Below are 14,980 nucleotides of genomic sequence, written 5' to 3'. Positions count from 1 at the left end.
TGCAGCCCTCAAACTGTTTGAGGGTAAATAGATGTTATATGGTGCCCAATTAGGCCCCTCCGCCAACTGCGCACCACTAGAATTGGTACAATAGAAATTCTTAAGATCTGCTCTACAAGTGCCTAAACACCTCGCCAATGCTACTATATGTCTTGAAACTGAATCCATAAGAATTGAGGCCAGAGTGTGGATCGCCACTCTTAATTACTGGTTGAACCTATCTTTCTTCCCGAGCGGCCTTGGTCCCCTCACTATTAAGGACGATTTCCAATCAACATGGAAAAGAGCAGTGAAAAATATAATAACTATTCTAGGCTTCAACACAGTTTTTACTTGACATGGGGCATGAACAAGCTAAAAGAAACTTTAAATAGCGTGTGGAAGACACAGAACGCCAAGCAGACCTAGCCAGGTCCCCAAAAATTCTAATCAGTGAAACCAAAAGATACCTTACCTCCCAAATGCCATATATAGAATCATAGAATCATAGAGTTGGAAGAGACTACAAGGGCCATCCAGTCCAACCCCCTGCCAAGCAGGAAACACTATCAAAGCATTCTTGGCATATGCCTGTCAAGCCTCTGCTTAAAGACCTCCAAAGAAGGAGACTCCACCACACTCCTTGGTAGCAAATTCCACTGCCGAACAGCTCTTACTGTCAGGAAGTTCTTCCTAATGTTTAGGTGGAATCTTCTTTCTTGTAGTTTGAATCCATTGCTCCGTGTCCGCTTCTCTGGAGCAGCAGAAAACAACCTTTCTCCCTCCTCTATATGACATCCTTTCATATATTTGAACATGGCTATCATATCACCCTTTAACCTTCTCTTCTCCAGGCTAAACATACCCAGTTCCCTAAACCGTTCCTCATAAGGCATCGTTTCCAGACCTTTGACCATTTTGGTTGCCCTCCTGTGGACACGTCCCAGCTTGTCAGTATCCTTTTTGAACCGTGGTGCCCAGAACTGGACACAGTATTCCAGGTGAGGTCTGACCAGAGCGGAATACTTCCCTTGATCTAGATGCTATACTCCTATTGATGCAGCCCAGAATTGCATAGGCTTTTTTAGCTGCTGCATCACACTGTTGACTCATGTCAAGTTTGTGGTCTACCAAGACTCCTAGATCTTTTCACATGTACTGCCAACCTTGAAATCTCAAAACAGTGAAGGGCTTTCACTCTGGCCTGTTGTCAGGCCCTCCCCATAGCCATTCAGGAAGGCCGTTATAGGAAGACACCATATGAGAAGAGGAAATGGCCATATGGCTCTGGGCAGCAGAAAACAATGGAACATGCCCTTTTCCAATGTCAGTACTACGTAGACATACAAGCCAGGTTTATCCTGCCTATCCTGCTAAATTTTCCAGGACACACAGAACAACTCAACATCTCTCTACTACTCCAGGATGAAAACCCAGATGTTACATACTCAGTTGCTAGATTTTGTGCTGCCAATGGTGGATATTCGCCGAAGGATGGTTTGTGCTACAAACCAGTCCTAAACTGAAGGCCCATATTGCAAGACTGATATTCCCCTAAGCTCCACCCCTTATAGTTGTTTTAACTGTGGGTCTTTAATTCATATCTGTTTTAATTATCAGTTCTTATTCACGAATCTGTGTTTAATCTCATATTCACACGTTTTATCCAATGCTTATTTCTTTGTTCTTATTTGCTTTAACAAGTACCTGTTTAAATCCTTACTGCGATTTTATTCATGTTTCTCTTATGCTGGTCTGTGACTGTAATAATGTTTATTCATTCACTCAATCTTCTTTTTTAGAAATAAAAAATTGGTATTTTTTTTTTTTTATTTAGGCCATGGATCCTTTAGCAATGATAGACTACGTGTCCTCCTCCTCTTGGTATTCACTTAGTAAATCACGTAACTGTATCCTATATTTTTTCCCCTGGAAACTATGACAACTCACTAAAAAAAACAGTTTTTCTTTATCCCCTGCCCCTGAAACCGGTTCATTATTAAAATTCAATAAAAATATATTTCGAAAAATGGGAGTGGGATTGGAAGGGAAAGGCAGCTTTACTGTTGGCAACAAATGTTCTTGCTACCTATTACAGTATTCCCCTCCCTGAATGCCCCTTGGAACAATGCTACATGATTGTGCAACACTGTTCCAAGAATTTTGGGCGGTTGGGTTGAACTGTGGGTAGTAGATCCCATAATAAAAACATCAACAACAGAAAAGGTAGAGGGCTCAGCTGTGTGTGTAGCTTCAACCCCCTCCACAATTTTAAACCAAGAATTCTCAAGAGAACTTTTGGCTCAGGTCTAAAATTAGATATCCTGTGATCTTGAAAATAGTTCCATAACAGTTGAGCAAGTGGGGAATAAACATTCTTACTAGCATCAGAAAGGCTAACCTGATTGCACAGATTGTGGCAAAGCACCTGGTTTGTGTGAAGGTCACAGTTCACAATCTCTTCTCTCTCACCAGTTGAAGGAGGTAGAATAACAGAATCACAGAACTGGATGGGAACCCAAGGTCAACTAGTCAAATCCCCTGAAGGGGCAGGAAAAGAGGAGAGTCCTGCTAGCCAGTGTAGAAGCAACTGCTGGCTAAATGGACTTATGGCCTGACTATAATTCAGTCTCATATGCACACTCTCAAAGGAGGAGAACTCAGAAATAAATAGCACATACTGTGGAAACAAAGTCATTGGTGCAACATTTAAAATTGCTCTAGCTCTGTTAAACAAGTTGTGTTTCCCATTTTGGTCAGCCTTCCTCAACCTCATCCTGATGCATTTATAAGATCTGGAACAAGGAATTCTAGCGTAACTGGCGGGGGCCTGGGTGAAGACAACCCCCCCCCTTCTTGTAAAGCTTTGTGATGTGGTTTGGCAGAGAAAGAAAGAAAACAATTGTCCTGCTAGATGCCACTCAAGAGGGAGCAGTCACAATGCTCTTGCCGTGGGTTAAGACTAGTAAGCAGCTAGCTGGCTTGTGGGGTGGGCAAAGATTGTGGTTTCTGACACACAGTGGTGCCGCTGAGAATACCCACCTCTCGCCCCAAAATATGAAGCTGATATGATTGCTCCAAATAATCAAGCAAGCTGAGGTTTTCCCTCTGGGTCAGCTTATAGTGGGGATAGGTGGGTGGGAAACAATTCAAATTTGCTGGTGTTTGACAGGGAAAGATGCCTTTGGGGGCAAAATGAGACATCCAGTTCACATTTCCTGTTTACAAGGATATATTGGCAATGTGCCGGAGATAGCTAGAAGCAGCTGTTTTGCATCTGTCACATTTGAAGGCTGTCTCATTTCATGGAAAAAAGGAGGATAGGGGCTGATGAGATACAGAATCTAGCAAGGAAGGATGCATCCTGGAGTGCTTTACCCTCAAACCACTGAAGAATTAGATCCCTTTCTACATCAACAGAAGTCAGCTTGCCAGTTGTAAGAAATATGGCACTTTCATCCCTCCCCCAAAGACACTGCCAAACATGTCACAGCATGATGGTTCCTTCACATCATCTGCTGGGCCAAGCTGAAGGAGGGCCCAACTGGGAAAACTCCACTGGACAACACTCCAAGGACACAATAGTGGCGGGAAAATAATGTTTGCCACCATACCTGCAACAGAAAAGGTCTAAGACCAACAGCTCATCACAGAACCATCAACTGCCTTAGAGAATCAACTGTTGGGGCAGTTCCTACCGTATGGCTGCTGAAGACCTGCATGCTCCAAGAGAAATGAAGGACCACAGGCCAGGGAGCACACATATCACCAGCTCCCAGTTGGCGTGAGAGGCCTCTATGGGACTTTGTTTTACAGTATATCATGTATTTGTTTTAGTGTTTTAATATTGTGAACTGCCTTAGTTGCCTTGGAAGAAAGGTGATAGGTAGAAACATCAACATACCACCGATGCTCCCTTCCATTGTCCCTGCTGGTAATAAGTGCTCTGAATGGACATAGCAGGGGGGGGGCTGATTCCCCCCCCCAAATAAAGTAATAATAGAAATACTTAACTAACTGACTGATCACATTGGTTCTTCTCCCCCCCCCCAAACAAAAGTCCTGCCCCTTCCTAACAAAAATCCTGGCTACGCCCATGGTGCTCTGTGAATCCTGCTACAGCTTCCCTACCAATCTGCTGTTTATAATTAGGGCACCCTGGAAAAAAGTGAAAACTGCAGCATTTATGTACTTGCTGAATGAAAAACTCTAACTTACTAGATCATAAAGCCAAATACAAGTAATGTGTGCAAAATGTATTTCATTTAATTAATTAATTAATTAATTCTGCCTGGAGTGATCTTGCTGGTACATGGTTTTCTAGTTGTGTCATCCGAGTTTTCAACCTCCAATAAGGGTCCTAGAGATATAAAAGCATGCAACCCCAATGGAAGATTCATGCTATCCAGTGCTAGGTCAACATATCCACCCTGCCCAACACTAGCCATTTGTACAGGGCCCATACATAGACTGCACAGGTCCAATTAAGCCCCTCAAAATTGGGGAGAGGGGGAAAAATCTACACTTGCCCAGTCATTTCTAGCAATGAAGAAGTTTTCGTAAATTGACAGAAATAAGGAGCTGATTCTTTCAGACTGTCAGTGTAATACAAATAGAAAGCCATGCCAGTAAAAGTGTTTGCGGGTTAGTTAACTTATTTTGAACTTTTATTTTCTTGTTTTTCACGTCTGAAGGCTTTCCAAACAGCTAGCAGTAATTCAAAAGCACACAGAGACAACAATAAAAGTACAGCACCTAATGTTCTATAGCATCAAGCAAACTAAAGAACATAAATATCTAAAAGGTCATAAACAGGTTTTCACCTGAGGCAGAAAGGACATCAGTCCTGTTGCCAGGCAAGCCTTCCTGATTCCAAGACTGGGGAATCACAACTCATAAGGCCCTGTCATAGTTCAACTCTGACTGTCAACACCAAGCGTGATAATAATACCTAAAAGGTAAAGGGGGCCCTGACCATCAGGTCCAGTCGTGTCCGACTCTGGGGTTGCGGCACTCATCTCGCTCTATAGGCCGAGGGAGCCAGCGTTTGTCCGCAGACAGCTTCTGGGTCATGTGGCCAGCATGACAAAGCTGCTTCTGGAGAACCAGAGCAGCGCACAGAAACGCTGTTTACCTTCCCGCCGGAGCGGCACCTATTTATCTACTTGCACTTTGACGTGCTTTTGAACTGCTAGGTGGGCAGGAGCTGGGACCGAGCAACGGGAGCTCACCCCGTTGCAGGGATTCGAACCGCCGACCTTCTGATCAGCGAGCCCTAGACTCTGTGGTTTAACCCACAGCGCCACCTGGGTCCCAATAATACCTAGGTGTGTGTATACCCCCGTGTAGAAGACTATTTTGGGGGACTACAATTTAAGAAAATGGGGAGAGATGGCTCAGAGTTGGTGAGCTTCTTTTAGGGAGGATTGCTCAAAGTTATTGAGCTTTTCTTTTTTGGGGGGGGGGTATGCCGATAATCACTCACCCAGCTGACAAACACTACCAATCGCATGCACCACGGAACACACCAAGCATATGCCGGCTCACCCCCAGAAGCCAGCAACTGCACACCCACTTGTCACAGCAGCAGCCAATCCACAACAGCCCTTCATGCAAAGAAACACAACCCATCTGATTTACACAGCAACAGCTGTGTATCCAAATCCAAGGCAGTCCTTGCAGCAGACACTATTCACCCACCCAATCGCCGCTGACAAACTCCTGCTCGCGGGTGCAACCAATCCCCTGTCCCCCCTCTGCACTATCCATGTATAAGACAACCTCCCATTTTTAACATTAATTGTGAGTAAAAAAACAACTTGTCATACATGGAAAAGCACAGTATCTAGATATATAGATATATATTCGTTCATTCTAGGCATAATATATCTAGGCAGGTTCAAGCAAGAGAACCTGCCTAGATATATGTACGCTAGTTTCAATATATTTAGGGACTTACAAGAGTAGAAGCAGTACATTAGAATGAATTTAGAAATGGGCCTGCAGCCAGAACAGTTCCTTTGATCTGGCAAGATGTGATCCATATGACCATACCTTCTCCACAGATGTTTCCAAAAGGCAGCCCTCAAGTGGGTGTTAAAAATTCCATAGAGGTCCATTATTACTTATTTGTTAAGCAATTTGAAGACAGAATCATTCACATCCACAGTGACTTGGATGCCACTTTGTTTGCAGAATTGCCAATGAATGTGCTCAGAGCATTGCCTAGTCATGTATTGTTGAATGAGTTTCAGTCCTGAAACCTAGACACAGATAAATTGCCTGGAGCAATGTGGATCATCTCCTGCCTGCTAGATCAGACCAGAAGCCTATCTAGCCCAGCACAAAATTGAGCTCCTACCCAAAAGGAGAAAATACATAGGTACATGGACTGAATGATCCTCAGGGTCCCTTCCAACCAGTCGTAGAAACTGAGATATGAAAGCTAGGACTTAAATGGCATCTTAAACCTAGGTTATGGGAGCAACAACAGAATGTCTAGGCACACTTATTTATAATGAAAATACAAAGCTGAAAATGAATGAACTGCAGCTAAAATATTATGTTCATTTTTCACATGGTCTAGTCCAGGCATCCCCAAACTTCGGCCCTCCAGAAGTTTTGGACCACAATTCCCATCTTCCCCGACCACTGGTCCTGTTAGCTAGGGATCATGGGAGTTGTAGGCCAAACACATCTGGAGGGCCGCAGTTTGGGGGTGCCTGCCCACCCCCTAATATTCTTAAGAGGTCTCTTCTCTAGTCTTCAGAGAGTAGCTGGGAGTTGGGAGGCAGAAAAAGACCCTCATTTCCTTCCACTCTGCAGTTTTAATCTGAAATCTTAGACACAGTATTGCGCCCAGAGCTCAGAAACTACTCACACTAATGAAATTCCCTGTCACAAAATGCACCTAGAACAATGGGAGTTTCGAACACTGCTTCTAAACCTACAGTTCTATGATTCTGTCATATGTCTTACCTCTTTATTTCTCTGCTACAAGGCTCATAGCTTCAGAGAGGCAATTTAAATTAGGATAACATCGAAGTAGAAAAGGGTTAAATACTTCCTCTAACACTAATGCACTGATCAAAACTGGAGTGCTCTGCACCTGCTTCAAAGTTGAATGTTTAGCATTTGCTTAAATCCTGAAGATTCATGATATCTCCCATGTCACATCTCAGAAGCAGCCAAACAGGCAACAAAGAAGCAGGAAAAAACCTCAGCTTGCTCTAAAGCACTTGAGAGACCTGCAAGAAAGCTTTAGCCTCGGAGCTTAAAACCTGGCTGTAAAGGGAGCAAGTTGTCACGGTGCTGGGCTCTCGCAGCCATCCCATATGCGTCTAAGATGATAACAAGTGGAAATGCAGCCTTTAAAACTTGGCACCCTTCCAGGAAATAATGCTGCCTTTCAAATCATTACAAAACATGACAGAGGAACTGTAAGGATAATAAAACATTAGGACTGAAGAAGCAGCTCCTACTGACCAAAAAAGGCAGGAGGAGGAGCAAAAAACTACTGCTGGAAATATTATGTCAAACATTTGTCCATGTGAATACTGCGGGTGGTAAGAGGCATTTTTGGGGATCCTCTTCCTGCTATCCTGCTATTTGTATTGTATCCAAAGCTTGCCTTCCATCTTTCCCAATGTCAAGGTTCTGGAATGGCTGTTGATTACTCCTGAGGGAGGACAAGTCAGCTTGTAAAGTTGCTTCACAACTGAAATTGTTGTCACAAAACATGCCACCAGTTTCATCAATTTGAGATGACAACTGAACAAAAGTTTGGAAGTCTACACTACGCCTTTGAGGGAATACTCAATCAAGTTATCCTTGTATGGAATCCTCTTTCCTCTCTCATGCCAATACAACATCCATCAGTTGCTTCTGACTCCTTGCAAAGATGTAGCCTTCTGTCCAGGTTTCCACTGACCCATAAGGTTAGATCCTGCTATTATTGAAATTCTATTTTTATCTGTGCAATATTGCTTTAATGGTTTCTGTTTTATTGATATCTGTTTTATTGATACTGTCTTGCTGTTTTTATGTTATACATTTGGATACATCTTAGAGATTATTAAATATCAAGCAGTTGAAAAAAGACTTTTAAATACAAAAAACTACTTGGGAGGCAGCCATAGGTCAAGACTACCTCAATAAGAGGTCCAGTTTGGACAATTTCCTCAACCATGCCCACCTGCCAATCAAATAACATCACAACAGCTGATGGGCAGGAGAGTGGTTCTGAATTCTGCGTTGTTTTGGTTGCCTTTTCCCAGCAGGATTTAATCCCCACTTAAGAGCTGACAGGTGAGTGGTTAAATCCTGCTCAATCTGGCCTCTGACTGATTCAACATTCTACAGCCATTTAAGTGTGTTTTGGGGGGTATTATTGGTTTGTTTTTGTATTATTGTGTATTTTGTGTTCTCATTTTGTATTATTAAGTGGTGAACCACCCTGTGATCTTTGGGTGAAAGGTGGTCTTTAAATTTAATAAATAATAATTACATCAGAGGTAAAAGGTTTTGCTGAAACGTAATCTCTACTCTAGCATGTCTTTGTAAATACTTAGCATTTGCCCCAAAAGGAAAGCAACAGATATTTAAAAACCAACTCTGTTTAGTTTGCTTTTTTTAAAATAAATATAGATAAAAAGATTGAGCTTGCACATCACAGGGTGCTAATTTGAGCCTCTTTCAATTTTGTATCAGTAGCAGCACCCACAGACTGAAGCTGCTCAGGAACAAATACTTTTCATTTTAGAATCCAAAAGGTGGAAGTAAGAAGGTATTATTAAATACAAACCCACACACAGATAAGCTACTCACATTGACCAAGCCAAAGTAATGTTCATCCACAGGAAACTGTCCTAGACCAATCTCCTTCTCCAAAGCAGAGGCACTGGCGCCCTGGAAGAAGCCAAAGGAGTAGAAAAAAAAGGCTTACATCACTTGCATCTCTAAGCAAGGAGAAATTATGAATACATCACAGAGATACAGAATATTCTGTTGTGATATGGGGTTCCCAGTAGTCTCTCAAATGGGGTGATCTCGTCTACAGCTTTCTAGTTCTGCAAATGCTGCAGACCTCAGATGTTCTTAGACCATGTGCTGAACTGTGATTAAAATGCTCTTAAGATCTACTGAACAGGGCAGGTTTATGCCATCACAGATGCAAAGTCAAAGCAACATATATGTCTGTATGAATGCATGTATGTATATTGCAACCTTTCCACAAGGATCTCAAGGCAGCGTACATGATTCTCTCTTCTCTCCCACACAATAACCCTGTGAGGTAGGAAAGGTTGACATATAGTGACTGGCTCAAGATGATCCACAGAGAATTTATCATCATCATCATCATCATCATCTCACCTTTTCCGCAGACTGGGGAGGAAGCTTACATAAATTTAAAAAACACAGATAAAATACAAAAAGCTAAAATAGAATCCTATAAAAGATAATCATCAAGAAGTCAGTAACCTCCACTAGAGTTAAAACAGTATAAAAAACAGATCTATTAAAATAGAAATAATAAAAAGGCACAGCACAGAGTCCTTTCCTTAAAAACCAGTCAGCTCCAAAAGGCCAATCAGAAGGAAGGACACCAAGGACGGAGCCAGTCTAGCTTCTCTAGAAAGGGAGTCCGAAAGTCTGAGAGCAACCATTGAGAAGGCCCTCTCATGGTTAAGTGGAGATCTTAGCTTGGTCTCCCCAGTCCTGGCTCAACAAGAATTTTGCACCAACATGGGCACTTTTCCCCAAGAGGTAGTGAAACAAAAGGGTTTCCTGTAACCCAAAAGGCTAATGGAAGACTATGTCATTATACAAAGTGCCTCTGAACCCCGCCAATTTAATGAAATTGTCTGTAAAGCAATTTAGGTCATGGAGAGACACTTCACACACATTTTTTTTCCAAATGGGAGAAAGGGGGAGGAATGCACTCTTATATAGGAAAATAAGAAGCTGCCTAATATCTAGTTAGACCATCTAACTCAACACTGTCTACATCAAGCTTCCCTAATCTGGTGACTTCCAGGTGTCTGGGCCTACAATTCCCATCCCCCCTAATTATTGCCCATGCTGACTAGGGCAGATGGGACTTGCAGTCCAAGACATCTGAAGGACACAACGTTAGGGAAGTCTGCTCTACACTGATTGGGGTAGCTCTTCAATGTTTCAGACAGGAATCTCCTATTTGGAGATGTCAGGAATTGAACCTAGGGAAGAGGGACATCCGTCTCATGAGCTAAATGGAAGCATGCTCTGACTGCTCTGACCCTCCCCACAAATGTAACTCCTATAACCATGCTAAAACAACAGGAGTCACCAAACTTTTCACATCCTTTGTTGGGACTACCTTGCGGGCTATTGCTCACATGCAAGAAACTCCTCACAACTTATTGTTCAGGTACTTGTCCCACTTGGAAGACTGCTACTGTGACCAAACAAGGCCTCCAATATGACTCCCAAGGTGGGAAACCAAGAAAGCCAGGGGGGGAAAGCCTTGTGACACTGAAATAAAAGGAATTTGCAGCACAGTATTTCCAGCAACTTAAGGGCTTCTCAGAAGAGCTGGCTTAATGCTTAAAACATTTAAGAAACCAAACAAACTGCCTTCAAATCATTTTTGCAAGAAGTTAAAACAACTGCCAGAGGACCTTGACTTTGGAATTCACCTATCTGATAAACTCCAACAACTCAAGGTTGCAAACTTTGATCTTCTACTCAATATCTCCAATTTGAAGAACAGGGAGCAAAAGAAGAATCTTTGTTCTCCCCACTTCATCGCTCCTTCTGACCTTGCATTAACATCCTTTGTTCAGTCCTACAGTAAAGGCCACTTTCTAGATTATTCATGCAAGCTGGTCTCATGTAAAGATTTTTATTACAACTGATCACCTCTTATACATCAAAAACTGTCAACAAAATTTGCTATGCCTAAATTTAAATGCCTTCCTTAAGAGTAAAATATCAAGGATAGAGATGTGACTTGCAACTTGTGCACAAATAGACAATGTGATTTCAACTTTATGCAGTTGAAGCCTGGCTAGTTGCAATCATGCAAATTAAATGCAGACAGCAGAGAGCTTAAAAGCTCTTTCTGCACCAGGTTTTCTTCAGTAAGTGTGAGCTTAAAACAGTCATCATACACCAGTTAGTGCTATACTGTGCTTTTTATACACCATTTCCCAATTTTTAAAGGTTGTTTTTTTTTACTATACAGGGTTTCAGCCTTACACGCTATCCCAAAGCATAAGATGCCAGTCATCTGTATACAATGCTCCGAGGAGGGATGTTCACTGCAATCCTCGGAGCATTGTATACAGATGACTGGCATCTTATGGATAACTGGCATCTTAGGGATAACTCTTTGAAAATGATCCACAGATGGTACTACACACCTGTCCAAATGGAATATATTCAAAGAAGAAATGTGGGGCAACTAACACATATTAGCATCTCTGGTGCTCTTACCCATGTACCCTCTTCACAACTGTAAGCTGGGCAGTAGGGTGTGGTAAGTGATGACAAGCTACAACAATTAACTATAACATTGTTCGCTGCATTTAGGTTCCTGAAATTCATACTGATTGTGCAGCTAAAATATAACTGATAGAATTCTACAGGATGTGGTATTAGTGTGGGAAAACAGTCAACATCCAAGGGTCCCCAGGCATACACCTCCTGATGGCTGAGGTGTCAGCTGCCATCCAGCCTAGGCATCTTCACTTGGTCACAAGTGGCCGAACACTGGTTTCAGTGTAACAGGTGTCTATAGATAGGTTTTATTTCCATTAAAAACCAACCACCACAACCAGAAAGCTTTGCTAATTTGAAGAAGCCTGCTGCTGCTCCAGCAGCTAGTATTAATGCACTCCAGTCATTTCAGAATCCAAGACAGGGCACAAGGCCAATTGTTCACCCTAAGTGAAAAGCGCAACTTTCTTTCACTTCTATTTTAAATGCACCTTTTTAAAAGTTTTTTTATTTAAAGAATAAGCTGTGGGCAACATGCATTTAATAAAATTAATAACCAACAGGAGGCAAGGAACAAGCAGAGGTGACCTTCTTTACGGGCAACGTGATGGTTTCCTAGGGAAATGATGGGGTAGAGGTTAGCTAAATGTTTCAGAAAGCATCTGAAGGATTGCACAGGCTGGCCACAAAACATAATGTGCTACAGGGTCTTTTGATTAGAAAAATGGTTATTTAAGACCAGGGGGTTGGGGGGCTTGGAGCCAGCTGGTATCTAGTGCAACTCTACCCCAACCACAAAGGAAGACAACAACCCACAACTACGCAGTTCTCACAGTCAGCAATGAGGTGACCAAGTTAAGTCTTGCTTATACCACATGCGGCTACAGATGAGGGCTCACATGACCATGACAGAACATTCCAGTTGCAAAATGTGCCTGGCGCATGGAGGATTTTGAATGCTGTCCTCGCGGGTCATTCTACTTATAGAGGTGAAACCAACCCACCTTTGCTACTAAACTTCATGCACACCAGGAGCGTCAGCCAATTTAGGGAAAGTCTCTAATACAAAATGTTTTGTGCTTATTTGTTTCATTTAAACACCGTCTTTTGAGATACACACTTAAATAGATATTACATTTTGCTTAAGAAGCAGCTCCTGGGGAGATATTCCAGAGCCCTAAAAATTGAACAGGTGTTATCATTGTTTCGCCGTGTTTTCCAACTTCGTTTATACACCCATGATAAGAATGACACTGTGGGAGGCAGCCTGCCTCAGAACCAAAACACAGCCTCTTGCTCAGGAGAACAAACATGCATTTCCCACGCAGCTTTCGTCATACAAATCCTTGGGGCAGAAGGATCAGGTATTCAAATGAAATCCAACAGACCCCAAAGAGAAAAGGCCAAGGCCAAAGACTACCAGAAAACCAGCAGGGCTGAGAAGTCACAACAATAGCACACGATGCAGAGTCCATATATAGACTGCTGTATTTTCCAATTCCAATTTGAATTCTACAAGCACGAACTACTTCAAAAAGCAATTTAGTGACAGAGTCTAGCCCAAGCCAGCAAGCTGTTAAGAAAACCAGCAACAACCATCTTTAGCCAGACATGGAAGAATGCAGGATACCGGTTTATTTGACAAGTATGTTAGTACTCCCGAAGAGGGCAATTTAAGAATAACACTATATACAGATCGTAAAAAGTGTCTATAGAATGTCTACATGAAACCAGCTTCACAGGCCCTGGAGGAGTCTTATCAGAAGCAAGTGACTCATAGCTGCACTCAAGGCTCAAAAAGGCTGGATCTAAACCAGACCCAGGTTCTTAATACAAAGCACACACTTGCCTATTACTTTACTACTATGAGATGCAACAAAACTTCATCCAGTTATTTAAAGCCTCCTTTCCTACTTTATTTGCTGAAGAACTTCTTGTTCTCTCCCATCTTTCACAGAGTAATTGCTTTGCTACAACAGTTCATTTTACAGTGCAATGAAATCCATTCATGGGCAAAGTTAGAACTGATTTATTATCCTTGGCACATATAAAACCTTACTGTAAAGATTCTGAAGGCACATCCTCTGTTTGTCGTTCAAGGATGCAGAAGCCTTGCTCTTTTTCTTTCTTTCTTTTTTAAGACACTGCTCTGAGTAAAATATATAAATTGCCACTTCTTGGCCATGTTTGCAAGTAACAATAAATCACTCCCTTCACTCCCCTCTGCACAAGCGGGTCAATGAACCACAAATGATATAGATGTCAGGACCTGGGATCATGGTTTGCTTTGCCCCCAACAACAACAATCACTAGTGAGGAGGGCCAGAACAACAAATGTAAATGTTACTTTTGTACAGTAGACTAGTTTCTATTCAAGAAAGGAAGAGGTATGGTCAGAGTTCTAGGACATATTCCAGACAGGCAAAACCCTCAAGAGCATGGAGCAGGCCAGTGAGGGGTATGGCCAGGGAAGGAGTGTGGCCTGAGGAAGCCACATTTAATCCCCCAAGCTTGAGGTTCCTTACGCCTCTGTTATGGCTTAGTGCTATGATTCTGTGTGTGAACATAACCCTGAGTAAAATGTTGGGTTTTGTCAGTCTATTTTCACTTCGACGATTTAAAGATTCCCGGAAGATATTTACAGACAAAAGTCTTCAAAAAGAAATACAGTGGTACCTCTACTTACGAATTTAATGCGTTCCGAATGCACATTTGTAAGTCAAAAAAAATTGTAAGTCGAATCCCATAGGAATGCATTGGGAGAAAAAATTCGTAAGTCGAAGCAACCCTATCTAAAAATTCGTAAGTAGAAAAAATCCTATCTAAACCGCATCCAAGATGGCGGACAGAGCTCCATTTGTAAGTAGAAACATTTGTAAGTAGAGTTATTCGTAAGTAGAGGTACCACTGTACATAGTTTAAAACAAAGCAGCTAATTACAGCAGCAAAATTTACAGCTTAAGTATATGTATGTCTGGGAAGAAGTAAGGAAAGTGAGTATAGGATTGCAGCCTTAGTATGTTAAGACAAAGCAATTTAAAACTTATGACTGATGAAAAAATGCCCCAGAATTATTTTTTAAAGAATGTTACCTTTAATTTCTATTGCTTGTACAATTACAAACACTGAAGAGGGTGTATACCATCTTAAGGAGAACATCTCCTTTATCTCCCATGCAGGATACAATGTTTCATGCATCATCTAGAAGACTGATATTCAAAAGGTGGGCCTGATCCAAGGGTTGCAACAGGAGCACTACCAGCATACAAATATATGGTTAAATATTAATAAATGGGTCCTCAAATGCATGCTTGGGTTAAAAGTGGGTCGTAGGTCTGAAAAGGTTGAAGCCTACTGTTCAAGAACAATTTCCGTATTCTCTTTCCAAATTATTGCTTTCTTCCATATAAAAATTTAATAGATTACTCAACTAAAACTCATGGGATAAGTCACTGCTCCGTTTAATTAGGTGATAACCATCCTAAATATTCTGGCTTCTCCTCTCTTTCAGCACAGATGTAAA

At 41.9% G+C, this 14,980-nt stretch overlaps 1 protein-coding gene across 1 annotated transcript in view; it reads right to left on the bottom strand.

Annotated features, from left to right (window-relative positions):
* LOC118084163 (ubiquitin carboxyl-terminal hydrolase 12) overlaps nucleotides 1-14,980 on the bottom strand; it is a 52,492-nt gene that overhangs the window by 25,593 nt on the left and 11,919 nt on the right. Inside the window, exon 2 of the mRNA XM_035113523.3 lies at nucleotides 8,806-8,886. Coding sequence (XP_034969414.1) covers nucleotides 8,806-8,886 — 81 coding nt within the window. The remainder of the gene's footprint in view (nucleotides 1-8,805; nucleotides 8,887-14,980) is intronic.

The sequence above is a fragment of the Zootoca vivipara genome, chromosome Z2 (genome assembly GCF_965207765.1).
Source record: "Zootoca vivipara chromosome Z2, rZooViv2.hap1.1, whole genome shotgun sequence".
Classification (NCBI taxonomy): Eukaryota; Metazoa; Chordata; class Lepidosauria; order Squamata; family Lacertidae; genus Zootoca; species Zootoca vivipara.
The sequence above is the reverse complement of the archived record's forward strand: the minus strand, read 5'-3'. Positions and strand labels throughout refer to the sequence as shown.